This window comes from Salmo trutta, chromosome 21 (assembly GCF_901001165.1).
Source record: "Salmo trutta chromosome 21, fSalTru1.1, whole genome shotgun sequence".
Lineage (NCBI taxonomy): Eukaryota > Metazoa > Chordata > Actinopteri > Salmoniformes > Salmonidae > Salmo > Salmo trutta.
Genome location: NC_042977.1, coordinates 50,128,805 through 50,145,090, shown reverse-complemented (window position 1 = coordinate 50,145,090; position 16,286 = coordinate 50,128,805). Strand labels below are relative to the sequence as shown.

The 16,286-nt window shown below is 40.6% G+C and overlaps 1 protein-coding gene across 1 annotated transcript; it reads left to right on the top strand.

Moving 5' to 3' along the window:
* The first annotated feature begins 2,573 nt into the window (after window positions 1-2,573).
* On the top strand, window positions 2,574-16,192 carry dnajb4 (DnaJ heat shock protein family (Hsp40) member B4). Its single transcript, XM_029706053.1, has 3 exons — window positions 2,574-3,169; window positions 10,983-11,578; window positions 15,912-16,192. The coding sequence occupies exons 1-3, from the start codon at window positions 2,959-2,961 to the stop codon at window positions 16,143-16,145; spliced, it is 1,041 nt and encodes a 346-aa protein (XP_029561913.1). The 5' UTR covers window positions 2,574-2,958; the 3' UTR covers window positions 16,146-16,192.
* The last annotated feature ends 94 nt before the right edge of the window (window positions 16,193-16,286 follow it).

Sequence of the window (16,286 nt, the reverse complement as noted above, 5' to 3'; positions counted from 1 at the left end):
TGTGACGACTTGACCCATGACAACAACAAACAAAAAAAAAACTTCCCATTCTAACTCCCGGGTCTATAATTCTCTGTTGGTTAATGTATAGACCCAGGTGTTACAATTGGTTCACCTTCTATGTTATCGAAGGTCGAGAAGGTCCTGTATTGTTTCAGAACACTGACATGCTGGAATGGTACGGAGATGGGGAGTCGGTCGGGGAGACGACAGCACCAGAGGTCACTGTCTGGGGTTCATGAAGGACTATGGGTCGTCATAGTTCATTCAGGCCTAGTTCTATCGACCTTGTTCCCTGGAAAACAGTGTGCATCCTATTCCCTATGTAATGCATTACTGTTGTGCCATTTGAGACGAGGCTCATACTAGGTTGATGGGTCAGAGGTCATTTAGGCCTAGTTCTGTTTATGTTATGTAACAAGAAGGGATCACTCTGAGATACGTACGGGTCAGAGAGGTACTGGTCAGAGAGGTACGGCCAGAGAGGTACGGGTCAGAGAGGTACGGGTCAGAGAGGTACGGGTCAGAGAGGTATGGGTCAGAGAGGTACTGGTTAGAAAGGTACGGCCAGAGAGGTACGGGTCAGAGAGGTACGGGTCAGAGAGGTACGGGTCAGAGAGGTACGGGTTAGAGAGGTACGGGCCAGAGAGGTACGGGCCAGAGAGGTACGGGTCAGAGAGGTACGGGTCAGAGAGGTACGGGTTAGAAGTTAGTGTCTGTCTCAGTAGGTACAGGTCAGAGGTTAGTGTCTGTCTCGGTAGGTACAGGTCAGAGGTTAGTGTCTGTCTCGGTAGGTACAGGTCAGAGGTTAGTGTCTGTCTCAGTAGGTACAGGTCAGAGGTTAGAGTCTGTCTCAGTAGGTACAGGTCAGAGGTTAGTGTCTGTCTCAGTAGGTACAGGTCAGAGGTTAGTGTCTGTCTCAGTAGGTACAGGTCAGAGGTTAGTGTCTGTCTCAGTAGGTACAGGTCAGAGGTTAGTGTCTGCCTCAGTAGGTACAGGTCAGAGGTTAGTGTCTGTCTCAGTAGGTACAGGTCAGAGGTTAGTGTCTGTCTCGGTAGGTACAGGTCAGAGTTTAGTGTCTGTCTCAGTAGGTACAGGTCAGAGGTTAGTGTCTGTCTCAGTAGGTACAGGTCAGAGGTTAGTGTCTGTCTCAGTAGGTACAGGTCAGAGGTTAGTATCTGCCTCAGGAGGTACAGGTCAGAGGTTAGTGTCTGTCTCAGTAGGTACAGGTCAGAGTTTAGTGTCTGTCTCAGTAGGTACAGGTCAGAGGTCAGTGTCTGTCTCAGTAGGTACAGGTCAGAGGTCAGTGTCTGTCTCAGTAGGTACAGGTCAGAGGTTAGTGTCTGTCTCAGTAGGTACAGGTCGGAGGTTATAAGCCTGGACAGGAGGTACAGGTCAGAGGTTATAAGCCTGGACAGGAGGTACAGGTCAGAGGTTATAAGCCTGGACAGGAGGTACAGGTCAGAGGTTATAAGCCTGGACAGGAGGTACAGGTCAGAGGTTATAAGCCTGGACAGGAGGTACAGGTCAGAGGTTATAAGCCTGGACAGGAGGTACAGGTCAGAGGTTATAAGCCTGGACAGGAGGTACAGGTCAGAGGTTATAAGCCTGGACAGGAGGTACAGGTCAGAGGTTATAAGCCTGGACAGGAGGTACAGGTCAGAGGTTATAAGCCTGGACAGGAGGTACAGGTCAGAGGTTATAAGCCTGGACAGGAGGTACAGGTCAGAGGTTATAAGCCTGGACAGGAGGTACAGGTCGGAGGTTATAAGCCTGGACAGGAGGTACAGGTCGGAGGTTATAAGCCTGGACAGGAGGTACAGGTCAGAGGTTATAAGCCTGGACAGGAGGTACAGGTCAGAGGTTATAAGCCTGGACAGGAGGTACAGGTCAGAGGTTATAAGCCTGGACAGGAGGTACAGGTCGGAGGTTATAAGCCTGGACAGGAGGTACAGGTCGGAGGTTATAAGCCTGGACAGGAGGTACAGGTCAGAGGTTATAAGCCTGGACAGGAGGTACAGGTCGGAGGTTATAAGCCTGGACAGGAGGTACAGGTCAGAGGTTATAAGCCTGGACAGGAGGTACAGGTCGGAGGTTATAAGCCTGGACAGGAGGTACAGGTCAGAGGTTATAAGCCTGGACAGGAGGCCTATCCTCTGGATCCTCTTTCCACCATAGCTGATGACTTGAATGCAAAGACACCAAACAGACTATTTCTCCATTTAAATTCAATCGACTCCCTGTCTTGTCCTCCTCTAACCAAACCACATCCCTTTATTATAAGGCTTATAATAACCAGTTCAGGCTATTACAATGTAATTGACTAGGTTCTATAGACCATGTTCTTTTCACTCAACTTGGGATGCCAAATTCATATAGGTGGGTGTTTACAGGCATAAAAAAAACGGAATCTTTGCGCCTCAACAGCTGAACCCCAACAGATGAATCCCCCCCCCAAAACAGCCGAATATGGGAAATGACGTGCTTCAGCAGCGTTGAAGTTCTAGAAAGAGCCCCTGGATTCCAGCGAGCAGCGTAGAGCATGCCGGTGGGGTCGGACGCAAGAGGAGGGGAGCCACGGCTGTTTTAAAGTGTGTCTATATCGGGATGTGGATAAATATCACGGGGTCCACAACTCTGAGTAATCACTCTAAACGTAGCCAGGCTACTTAATCCATCTGTAGCTGTTCACCGTTCAACTGCCCGACTGTGTGTCCGTGTCTGGCTGCCACTGATATTACTGGTGAGAGTTGCAGAGAGAGAGAGCAGCGGTTAAGTTTTCCACTTGCCGCCATATCAGAGGGGTCTCTGTCTCTCTCTCTCTCTCTCTCTCTCTCTCTATCTCTCTCTCTCTCTCTCTCCGGGATATATTTTCATAGCGGATTGACTGACAGGCAGCGTCTGTCAAAAACTAGCGGGTTCTCTTCTCTCCAGCGCGGGGCCCGCTTCGGGGAAACTATGGGGAAAGATTATTATAAAATCCTGGGCATAGTGAAAGGAGCGGCTGATGAGGACATTAAAAAAGCGTACAGAAAACAGGCTCTGAAATGGCACCCGGACAAAAACAAGGCGGCCAACGCCGAGGAGAAATTCAAGGAGATCGCCGAGGCATATGAAGTCCTCAGTGATCCGAAGAAAAGGGAGATATATGATCAGTATGGAGAGGAAGGTAGGAGATAATATCACACTCCGCGTTTCAATATTCTCTTCTTTTGATTACCTGGTTTTCATGTCATTTCACCCACCCCGTCGTTGAGCGCACACATCAAAATGTGCGTATAATATCATTGGCCATTATCCAATACAGACCGACATTTTAACCACACTGGTTAGAGAAGACAGCATTTCACTCTCATTTCATTTACTCGTAACATTTATCATAATAAACCAATAAGCTGTTATTTCCCTTTAGTCAGCGTGGCGTATCAGTACGCCCATTAATGTGCAGACATTGCTCTTGGTTGGTCAGAAATATATAACAGCTATTCTTTCCAAATATATTATCAGATTGTATTATTATTATTACTATCAATTACAGTAATTGCTGCTGAACACGTCAGTATCGAGCTGTTTTGCAGCCCGAGGCATTAAAACCATTTCAAAAGCAGATGAGAAAACAACAGATTTACCACGGTAGGAAGAATCCACTGTAAACTATAGACCTGGATCAATACTATGTACACTATAGACCTGGATCAATACTATGTACACTATAGACCTGGATCAATACTATGTACACTATAGACCTGGATCAATACTATGTACACTATAGACCTGGATAAAATACTTTGTACACTATAGACCTGGATCAAATACTATGTACACTATAGACCTGGATCAATACTATGTACACTATAGACCTGGATCAATACTATGTACACTATAGACCTGGATCAAATAATATGTACACTATAGACCTGGATCAAATACTATGTACACTATAGACCTGGATCAATACTATCTACACTATAGACCTGGATCAATAATATCTACACTATAGACCTGGATCAAATACTATGTACACTATAGACCTGGATCAAATAATATCTACACTATAGACCTGGATCAAATAATATGTACACTATAGACCTGGATCAATAGTATGTACACTATAGACCTGGATCAATAGTATGTACACTATAGACCTGGATCAATACTATGTACACTATAGACCTGGATCAATACTATCTACACTATAGACCTGGATCAAATAATATGTACACTATAGACCTGGATCAATACTATGTACACTATAGACCTGGATCAAATAATATGTACACTATAGACCTGGATCAATACTATGTACACTATAGACCTGGATCAATACTATCTACACTATAGACCTGGATAAAATAATATGTACACTATAGACCTGGATCAAATACTATGTACACTATAGACCTGGATCAAATAATATGTACACTATAGACCTGGATCAATAATATGTACACTATAGACCTGGATCAAATACTATGTACTCTATAGACCTGGATCAATAATATGTACACTATAGACCTGGATCAATACTATGTACACTATAAACCTGGATCAATACTATGTACACTATAGACCTGGATCAAATAATATGTACACTATAGACCTGGATCAAATAATATCTACACTATAGACCTGGATCAAAACTATGTACACTATAGACCTGGATCAAATACTATGCACACTATAGACCTGGATCAAATACTATGTACACTATAGACCTGGATCAATACTATGTACACTATAGACCTGGATCAATACTATGTACACTATAGACCTGGATCAAATACTATGTACACTATAGACCTGGATCAAATACTATGTTCACTATAGACCTGGATCAATGCTATGTACACTATAGACCTGGATCAAATACTATGTACACTATAGACCTGGATCAAATACTATGTACACTATAGACCTGGATCAATACTATGTACACTATAGACCTGGATCAATACTATGTACACTATAGACCTGGATCAAATACTATGTACACTATAGACCTGGATCAATACTATGTACACTATAGACCTGGATCAATGCTATGTACACTATAGACCTGGATCAATACTATGTACACTATAGACCTGGATCAAATAATATGTACACTATAGACCTGGATCAAATACTATGTACACTATAGACCTGGATCAAATAATATGTACACTATAGACCTGGATCAAATACTATGTACACTATAGACCTGGATCAAATACTATGTACACTATAGACCTGGATCAAATAATATCTTCACTATAGACCTGGATCAAATACTATGTACACTATAGACCTGGATCAAATGCTAAGTACACTATAGACCTGGATCAAATAATATCTTCACTATAGACCTGGATCAAATACTATGTACACTATAGACCTGGATCAAATACTATGTACACTATAGACCTGGATCAAATACTATGCACACTATAGACCTGGATCAAATACTATGTACACTATAGACCTGGATCAATACTATGTACACTATAGACCTGGATCAATACTATGTACACTATAGACCTGGATCAAATACTATGTACACTATAGACCTGGATCAAATACTATGTTCACTATAGACCTGGATCAATGCTATGTACACTATAGACCTGGATCAAATACTATGTACACTATAGACCTGGATCAAATAATATGTACACTATAGACCTGGATCAAATAATATGTACACTATAGACCTGGATCAATACTATGTACACTATAGACCTGGGTCAATACTATGTACACTATAGACCTGGATCAAATAATATGTACACTATAGACCTGGATCAAATACTATGTACACTATAGACCTGGATCAAATAATATGTACACTATAGACCTGGATCAAATACTATGTAAACTATAGACCTGGATCAAATACTATGTACACTATAGACCTGGATCAAATAATATCTTCACTATAGACCTGGATCAAATACTATGTACACTATAGACCTGGATCAAATGCTATGTACACTATAGACCTGGATCAAATACTATGTACACTATAGACCTGGATCAATACTATGTACACTATAGACCTGGATCAATAATATGTACACTATAGACCTGGATCAATAATATGTACACTATAGACCTGGATCAAATAATATGTACACTATAGACCTGGATCAAATAATATGTACACTATAGACCTGGATCAAATAATATGTACACTATAGACCTGGATCAAATAATATGTACACTATAGACCTGGATCAAATACTATGTAAACTATAGACCTGGATCAAATACTATGTACACTATAGACCTGGATCAAATAATATCTTCACTATAGACCTGGATCAAATACTATGTACACTATAGACCTGGATCAAATGCTATGTACACTATAGACCTGGATCAAATACTATGTACACTATAGACCTGGATCAATACTATGTACACTATAGACCTGGATCAATAATATGTACACTATAGACCTGGATCAATAATATGTACACTATAGACCTGGATCAAATAATATGTACACTATAGACCTGGATCAAATAATATGTACACTATAGACCTGGATCAAATACTATGTACACTATAGACCTGGATCAAATACTATGTACACTATAGACCTGGATCAAATAATATGTACACTATAGACCTGGATCAAATAATATGTACACTATAGACCTGGATCAATACTATGTACACTATAGACCTGGATCAATTACTATGTACACTATAGACCTGGATCAAATAATATCTACACTATAGACCTGGATCAAATACTATGCACACTATAGACCTGGATCAAATACTATGTACACTATAGACCTGGATCAAATACTATGTACACTATAGACCTGGATCAAATAATATGTACACTATAGACCTGGATCAAATACTATGTACAGTATAGACCTGGATCAAATACTATGTACACTATAGACCTGGATCAATAATATGTACACTATAGACCTCGATCAATACTATGTACACTATAGACCTCGATCAAATAATATGTACACTATAGACCTGGATCAAATAATATGTACACTATAGACCTGGATCAAATAATATGTACACTATAGACCTGGATCAAATACTATGTACACTATAGACCTGGATCAAATACTATGTACACTATAGACCTGGATCAAATACTATGTACACTATAGACCTGGATCAAATAATATCTTCACTATAGACCTGGATCAAATACTATGTACACTATAGACCTGGATCAATACTCTGTACACTATAGACCTGGATCAATAATATGTACACTATAGACCTGGATCAATAATATGTACACTATAGACCTGGATCAATAATATGTACACTATAGACCTGGATCAAATAATATGTACACTATAGACCTGGATCAAATAATATGTACACTATAGACCTGGATCAAATACTATGTACACTATAGACCTGGATCAAATACTATGTACACTATAGACCTGGATCAAATAATATGTACACTATAGACCTGGATCAAATAATATGTACACTATAGACCTGGATCAATACTATGTACACTATAGACCTGGGTCAATACTATGTACACTATAGACCTGGATCAAATAATATGTACACTATAGACCTGGATCAAATACTATGTACACTATAGACCTGGATCAAATAATATGTACACTATAGACCTGGATCAAATACTATGTAAACTATAGACCTGGATCAAATACTATGTACACTATAGACCTGGATCAAATAATATCTTCACTATAGACCTGGATCAAATACTATGTACACTATAGACCTGGATCAAATGCTATGTACACTATAGACCTGGATCAAATACTATGTACACTATAGACCTGGATCAATACTATGTACACTATAGACCTGGATCAATAATATGTACACTATAGACCTGGATCAATAATATGTACACTATAGACCTGGATCAAATAATATGTACACTATAGACCTGGATCAAATAATATGTACACTATAGACCTGGATCAAATAATATGTACACTATAGACCTGGATCAAATAATATGTACACTATAGACCTGGATCAAATACTATGTAAACTATAGACCTGGATCAAATACTATGTACACTATAGACCTGGATCAAATAATATCTTCACTATAGACCTGGATCAAATACTATGTACACTATAGACCTGGATCAAATGCTATGTACACTATAGACCTGGATCAAATACTATGTACACTATAGACCTGGATCAATACTATGTACACTATAGACCTGGATCAATAATATGTACACTATAGACCTGGATCAATAATATGTACACTATAGACCTGGATCAAATAATATGTACACTATAGACCTGGATCAAATAATATGTACACTATAGACCTGGATCAAATACTATGTACACTATAGACCTGGATCAAATACTATGTACACTATAGACCTGGATCAAATAATATGTACACTATAGACCTGGATCAAATAATATGTACACTATAGACCTGGATCAATACTATGTACACTATAGACCTGGATCAATTACTATGTACACTATAGACCTGGATCAAATAATATCTACACTATAGACCTGGATCAAATACTATGCACACTATAGACCTGGATCAAATACTATGTACACTATAGACCTGGATCAAATACTATGTACACTATAGACCTGGATCAAATAATATGTACACTATAGACCTGGATCAAATACTATGTACAGTATAGACCTGGATCAAATACTATGTACACTATAGACCTGGATCAATAATATGTACACTATAGACCTCGATCAATACTATGTACACTATAGACCTCGATCAAATAATATGTACACTATAGACCTGGATCAAATAATATGTACACTATAGACCTGGATCAAATAATATGTACACTATAGACCTGGATCAAATACTATGTACACTATAGACCTGGATCAAATACTATGTACACTATAGACCTGGATCAAATAATATGTACACTATAGACCTGGATCAAATAATATGTACACTATAGACCTGGATCAATACTATGTACACTATAGACCTGGATCAAATACTATGTACACTATAGACCTGGATCAAATAATATCTACACTATAGACCTGGATCAAATACTATGTACACTATAGACCTGGATCAAATAATATGTACACTATAGACCTGGATCAAATACTATGTACACTTTAGACCTGGATCAAATACTATGTTCACTATAGACCTGGATCAAATAATATGTACACTATAGACCTGGATCAAATACTATGTACACTATAGACCTGGATCAAATACTATGTACACTATAGACCTGGATCAAATACTATGTACATTATAGACCTGGATCAAATACTATGTACACTATAGACCTGGATCAAATACTATGTACACTATAGACCTGGATCAAATACTATGTACACTATAGACCTGGATCAAATAATATGTACACTATAGACCTGGATCAATACTATGTACACTATAGACCTGGATCAATAATTTGTACACTATAGACCTGGATCAAATACTATGTACACTATAGACCTGGATCAATACTATGTACACTATAGACCTGGATCAAATAATATGTATGGCAAATTTTCCAGCACATTGACTAAGACTATTCCATTAATCCCATTGACTAGCACTATCCCATTGGTCCCCTTGACCAAGACTATTCCATTGGTCCCCTTGACCAAGACTATTCCATTGGTCCCATTGACTAGGACTATTCCATTGGTCCCATTGACTAGGACTATTCCATTGGTCCCATTGACCAAGACTATTCCATTGGCCCCATTGACTAGGACTATTCCATTGGTCCCATTGACCAAGACTATTCCATTGGTCCCATTGACTAGGACTATTCCATTGGTCCCATTGACTAGGACTATTCCATTGGTCCCATTGACCAAGACTATTCCATTGGCCCCATTGACTAGGACTATTCCATTGGTCCCATTGACCAAGACTATTCCATTGGCCCCATTGACTAGGACTATTCCATTGGCCCCATTGACTAGGACTATCCCATTGGCCCCATTGACTAGGACTATTCCATTGGTCCCATTGTAGGCAGCCGGGCAAACTCAAGTGAAGCTCAAGTTGGTGTCAAAGTAATTGCTGTAACCTACATGTATGTATTTCACCCAGGTCTAGTAGCCTATCGTACAGCGACTTATCTTATCAGCATTATCTATCAATACATATAAAACATTATCCATCAATACATATCAGCATTATCCGAATGGTTCCTGACTCCATTGTCACTCAGGTCTCAATACATATCAGCATTATCCGAATGGTTCCTGACTCCAGTGTCACTCAGGTATCAATACATATCAGCATTATCCGAATGGTTCCTGACTCCAGTGTCACTCAGGTATCAATACATATCAGCATTATCCGAATGGTTCCTGACTCCAGTGTCACTCAGGTATCAATACATATCAGCATTATCCGAATGGTTCCTGACTCCAGTGTCACTCAGGTATCAATACATATCAGCATTATCTATCAATACATATAAAACATTATCCATCAATACATAGATAGCATTATCCGAATGGTTCCTGACTCCAGTGTCACTCAGGTCTCAAATGAGCTTATCAATACATATCAGCATTATCTATCAATACATATAAAAAATTATCCATCAATACATAGATAGCATTATCTATTGTTATCGGTATTATCTATCAATGCATAGGTTATAATCATTATCGATACAAAAGCTAAATAATTATCAATACACAGGTTATCGTCATTATCAATACATAGGTTATTAACATTATCTATCAATACATATTAGCATTATCTATTGTTATCGGCATTATAAATACATACAGTATGTTATCATCATTATCTATCAATACATAGGCTATCAACATTATCTATCATTACAAAGGTTATCAACATAATCTATCAATACATACATGTAGGTTATCAGCATTATCTGAATGATGTCGTTGTTTCCCAGCTACTGTCACTCAGGTCTCAGTACATAATATGTTAAATGCAATGCATTATCTGAATGGTTGTTGACTCCAGTGTCATTTCCTGTCAGGTCTCAAAGGAGGTCCCAGTAGTGGTCCGGATGACCAGGGCAGCAACTTCACCTCCTACACATTCCACGGAGACCCCCACGCCACCTTCGCCACCTTCTTCGGCGGCGCCAACCCTTTCGAGATGTTCTTCGGACGCAAGGCTAACGGGCGCGGTCCGGGCGGAGACGACGAGGACATGGATGTGGACGGCAACGACCCGTTCGGCTCCTTCACCTCGTTTAATCTCAACGGGTTCCCTCGGGACCGCCACGTGGGGCTGGGCGGGCAGCAGAGGAGAAAGCAGGACCCTGCCGTTCATCACGAGCTGCGCGTATCGCTAGAGGAAGTGTTTCATGGTTGCACCAAGAGGATGAAGATCAGCAGGAAGAGGATGAACCCTGACGGACGGACCATGAGGACGGAGGATAAGATTCTCACCATAGAGATTAAGAGAGGGTGGAAGGAGGGAACCAAGATCACGTTCCCTAGAGAAGGAGACGAGTCGCCCAATACGATCCCTGCTGATATTGTGTTCGTCATTAAGGACAAACCTCACATGCACTTTAGAAGGGAGGGGTCGGACATCGTGTATCCGGTGAAAGTTAGTCTACGACAGGTGAGATGGGTTTTTGCTTGGCGGATCTCGGTGGGCCGCCTTATCAAAGTAACAGTAAGGGGAAACACTGCCAATAGAAAGTGGTTCAATGTGGAATAATAGATTGATTTGGCTGGTTTAAATGCTGTACAACTGGACACACAGTACCAGTCAAAAGCTTGGACACACCTACTCATTCCAGGGTTTTTCTTTATTTTGACTATTTTCTACATTGTAGAATAATCGTGAAGACATCAAAACAATGAAATAGCACATATGGAATCATGTAGTAACCAAAAAAGTGTTAAACAAATCAAAATATATTTTATATTTGAGATCTTCAAAGTAGCCACCCTTTGCCTTGATGACAGCTTTTCACACTCTTGGCATTCTCTCAACTAGCTTCATGAGGTAGTCACCTGGAATGCATTTCAATTAACAGGTGTGCCTTGTTAAAAGTTAATTTGTGGAATTTCTTTCCTTAATGCGTTTGAGTCAATCTGTTGTTTTGTGACAAGGTATACAGAAGATAGCCCAATTTGGTAGAAGACCAAGTCCATATTAGAGGTCGACCGACTAATCGGAAAGGCCGATTAATTAGGGCCGATTTCAAGTTTTCATACCAATCGGTAATCTGTATTTTTGGACACCGATTGTGGCCGATTTATAATTATTTTTATACACCTTTATTTAACTAGTCAAGTCAGTTACGAACAAATTCTTATTTTCAATGACGGCCCAGGAACAGTGGGTTAACTGCCTTGTTCAGGGGCAGAACGACAGATTTTTACCTTGTCAGCTCGGGGATTCGTTTTTGCAACCTTCCGGTTACTAGTCCAACGCTCTAACCACCTGCCTTACATTGCACTCCACGAGGAGACTGCGTGGCAGGCTGACTACCTGTTACGTGAGGGCAGCAAGAAGCCAAGGTAAGTTGCTAGCTAGCATTAAACTTATCTTATAAAAAACTATCAATCTTAACATAATCACTAGTTAACTACACATGGTTGATATTACTAGTTTATCTAGCTGGTCCTGCGTTGCATATAATCGATGCGGTGCCTGTTAATTTCTCATCGAATCACAGCCTACTTCGACAAACGGGTGATGATTTAACAAGTGCATTCACGAAAAAAGCACTGTCATTGCACCGATGTACCTAACCATAAACATCATTGCCTTGCCTCTTAAAATCAATACACAAGTATTTATTTTTAAACCTGCATATTTAGTTAATATTGCCTGCTAACATGAATTTCTTATAACTAGGGAAATTGTTTCACTTCTCTTGCGTTCCGTGTAAGCAGTCAGGGTCTATGCAGCAGTTTGGGCTGCCTGGCTCGTTGTGAACTGTGTGAAGTCCATTTATTCCTAACAAAGACCGTAATTCATTTGCCAGAATTGTACATAATTATGACATAACATTGAAGGTTGTGCAATGTAACAGCAATATTTAGACTTAGGGATGCCACCCGTTAGATAAAATACGGAACGGTTTCGTATTTCTCTGAAAGTGTTCATTCAGTATTGTTGTAATTGTCATTATTACCAATAAAATAAAAAAATAGTCCGATTAAGTATCGGCTTTTTTTGGTCCTCCAATAATCGGTATCGGTATTGGCGTTGAAAAATCATAATCGGTCGACCTCTAGTCCATATTATGGTAAGAACAGCTCAAATAAGCAAAGAGAAACGACAGTCCATCATTACTTTAAAACATGAAGGTCAGTCAATCTGGAACATTTCAAGAACTTTGAACGTTTCTTCAAGTGCAGTCGCAAAAACCATCAAACACTATGATGAAACTGGCTCTCATGAAGACCGCCACAGGAAAGGAAGACCCAGAGTTACCTCTGCTGCGGAGGATAAGTTCATTATATTTAACTGCACCTCGAGGCTGTATAAGAGCTATTTGACCAAGAAGGAGAGTGATGAGGTGCTGCATCAATCAGATGAACTGGCCTCCACAATCACCCGACCTCAACCCAATTGAGATGGTTTGGGATGAGTTGGACTGCGGAGTGAAGGAAAAGCAGCCAACAAGTGCTCAGCATATGGGGGAACTCCTTCAAGACTGTTGGAAAAGCATTCCAGATGAAGCTGGTTGAGAGAATGCCAAGAGTGTGCATAGCTGTCATCAAGGCAAAGGGTGGCTAATTGGAAGAATTGTGAGAATAAAATATATTTTCTTTTGTTTAACAGTTTTTTGGTTACTACATGATGCAACCAAAAAATTTGTTATTTCATAGTTTTGATGTCTTCACTATTATTCTACAATGTATATAAAGGTAAAATAAAAAATATAAAGGTAAAATAAAAAAAAAATAAACATTTGTAAATAAGAATTTGTTCTTAACTGACTTGCATAGTTAAATAAAGGTTACTTTTTTTTTTTAAAAAGACAGGATTGTGTCGAGGCACAGATCTGGGGAAGGGTACCAAAACATTTCTGCAGCATTGAAGTTCCCCAAGAACACAGGGGCCTCAATCGTTGTTAAATGGAATAAGTTTGAAACCACCAAGACTCTTCCTAGAGCTGGCTGCCCAGCCAAACTGAGCAATCGGGGGAGAAGGGCCTTGGTCCAGAGTTCCTCTGTGGAGATAGGATAACCTTCCAGAAGGACAACCATCTCTGCAGCACTCCACCAATCAGGCCTTTATGGTAGAGTGGCCAGACGGAAGCCACTCCTCATTAAAAGGCACATGACAGCCTGCTTGGAGTTTGCTAAAAGGCACCTAAAGACTCTCAGACCATGAGAAACTAGATTCTCAGTTCTGATGAAACCAAGATTGAACTTTTTGGCCTGAATGCCAAGCGTCGAGTCTGGAGGAAACCTGGCACCATCCCTACGGTGAAGCATGGTGGTGGCAGCATCATGCTGTGGGGATGTTATTCAGCGGCAGGGACTGGGAGACTAGTCAGGATCGAGGGAAAGATCCTTAAAGAAGACCTGCTCCAGAGCGCTAAGGACCTCAAGACTGTGGCGACGGTTCACTTTCCAATATGACAACGACTCTAAGCACACAGCCAAGACAATACAGGAGTGGCTTCGGGACAAGTCTCTGAATGTCCTTGAGTGGTCCAGCCAGAGCCCAGACTTGAACCCGATCTAACATCTCTGGAGAGACCTGAAAATAGCTGTGCAGCGACGCTCCCCATCCAACCTGACAGAGTTTGAGAGGATCTGAATATAATGGGAGAAACTTCCCAAATACAGGTGTTGTAACGGTCGTCGTATGTAGTGAACCAAGGCGCAGCGGGTTGAGTGCTCATACTGACTTTTATTGAACACAAACGAAACGAAACAAAACAAAACAAGAAAACGATTGAACGAACAGGCTACACACACAGCAGTACAACAACAACTTCCCACAAAGGGACAGGTGAAAACAGTATGACTCTCAATCAGCAACAACGATGTACAGCTGTTCCTGATTGAGAGCCATACCAGGCCAACACAAAGAAATACACAACCTAGAAAACCATAGAAATACAAAACAAGAACATTACCCCAAAAACCCCGGAACACATAAATCAAACACCCCTCTTACATAAATACATATCCCATTAAACCCCGAAACACATAAAACAAATACCCCCTGCCACGTCCTGACCAAACTACAATAAACAATAACCCCTTATACTGGTCAGGACGTGACAGGTGTGCGAAGCTTGTATTGTCACACGAAGGAGACTCAAGGCTGTAATCGCTGCCAAAGGTGCTTCAACAATGTACTGAGTAAAGGGTCTGAATACTTATGTAAATGTTATGTTTTTTTTGTTTTATAAATTTGCTAAAATTTCTAAACATCTGTCTTTGCTTTGTCATTATGGGGTACTGTGTGTAGATTCTCTCTCTCTCTGTCTCCTCTTCTCCCCTCTCTGTCTCCTCTTCTCCCCCTCTCTCTCTCTCCTCTCCTCCTTTCTCTCCTCCTCTCCTCTCTCCTCTTCTTCTTCTCTCTCTCTGTCTCCTTGTCTCCTCTCTCTCCTCTTCTTCTTCTCTCTCTCTCCTCTTCTCTTGTTATTCATGTATTGAAAATAGCTTCACCTTAAATCACAACCTTGCTAATCAGTAATGGAGCATAGTTTATGCTTGAAGGAAAAGTCCTATGTTAGCAAAGCACCAAACCAGAAAAACACATGTTCAATCTGTCAAGGAAATCAAACCACCAATCTGGAGACGATTCCAGACTAATAATAGCTATAATATCTAGTTACAGTATCTTGTGCTTTGTGTGCACGCGCGTGTGTGTGTGCGTTCGTGTCGTGTGCGTGTGTCTGAGTCTCTGTCTGTGTGTTGTCCACTCTGCCAAAATGTCACTGACTATGTACCCTCTCTTTTACCTCTTCTAGTCGTTGTGTGGTTGCTCTGTGACGGTGTCTACGATAGACGGGAAGACGTGTAACATGAAGATCACGGATGTGATAAAGCCAGGCATGAGACAGACTGTAGCAGGACAGGGCCTTCCCTTACCCAAGAACCCCGAGCAGAGAGGGGACCTGGTGGTGGAGTTTGACGTGAACTTTCCTGAGAGTCTCCCCAGCAACGCCAAGGATGTCCTGAAGAGGCATTTACCTGCTTCCTAGAAGAACAGACACACGGAGAGACAGAGACACGGAGAGACAGACACACAGAAAGACAGACACACACAGAGAGACAGACACACACAGGTGGACAGAGAAACAGACAGACAGACAGACAGACAGACAGACAGACAGACAGACAGA

Excerpts from the sequence above, each read along its gene's own strand:
- dnajb4 (XM_029706053.1), top strand. The coding sequence starts at position 2,959 with ATGGGGAAAGATTATTATAAAATCCTGGGCATAGTGAAAGGAGCGGCT. Across the intron at positions 3,170-10,982 it reads TGATCAGTATGGAGAGGAAG|GTCTCAAAGGAGGTCCCAGT; the intron begins GTAGGAGATAAT and ends ATTTCCTGTCAG. Across the intron at positions 11,579-15,911 it reads TGAAAGTTAGTCTACGACAG|TCGTTGTGTGGTTGCTCTGT; the intron begins GTGAGATGGGTT and ends TACCTCTTCTAG.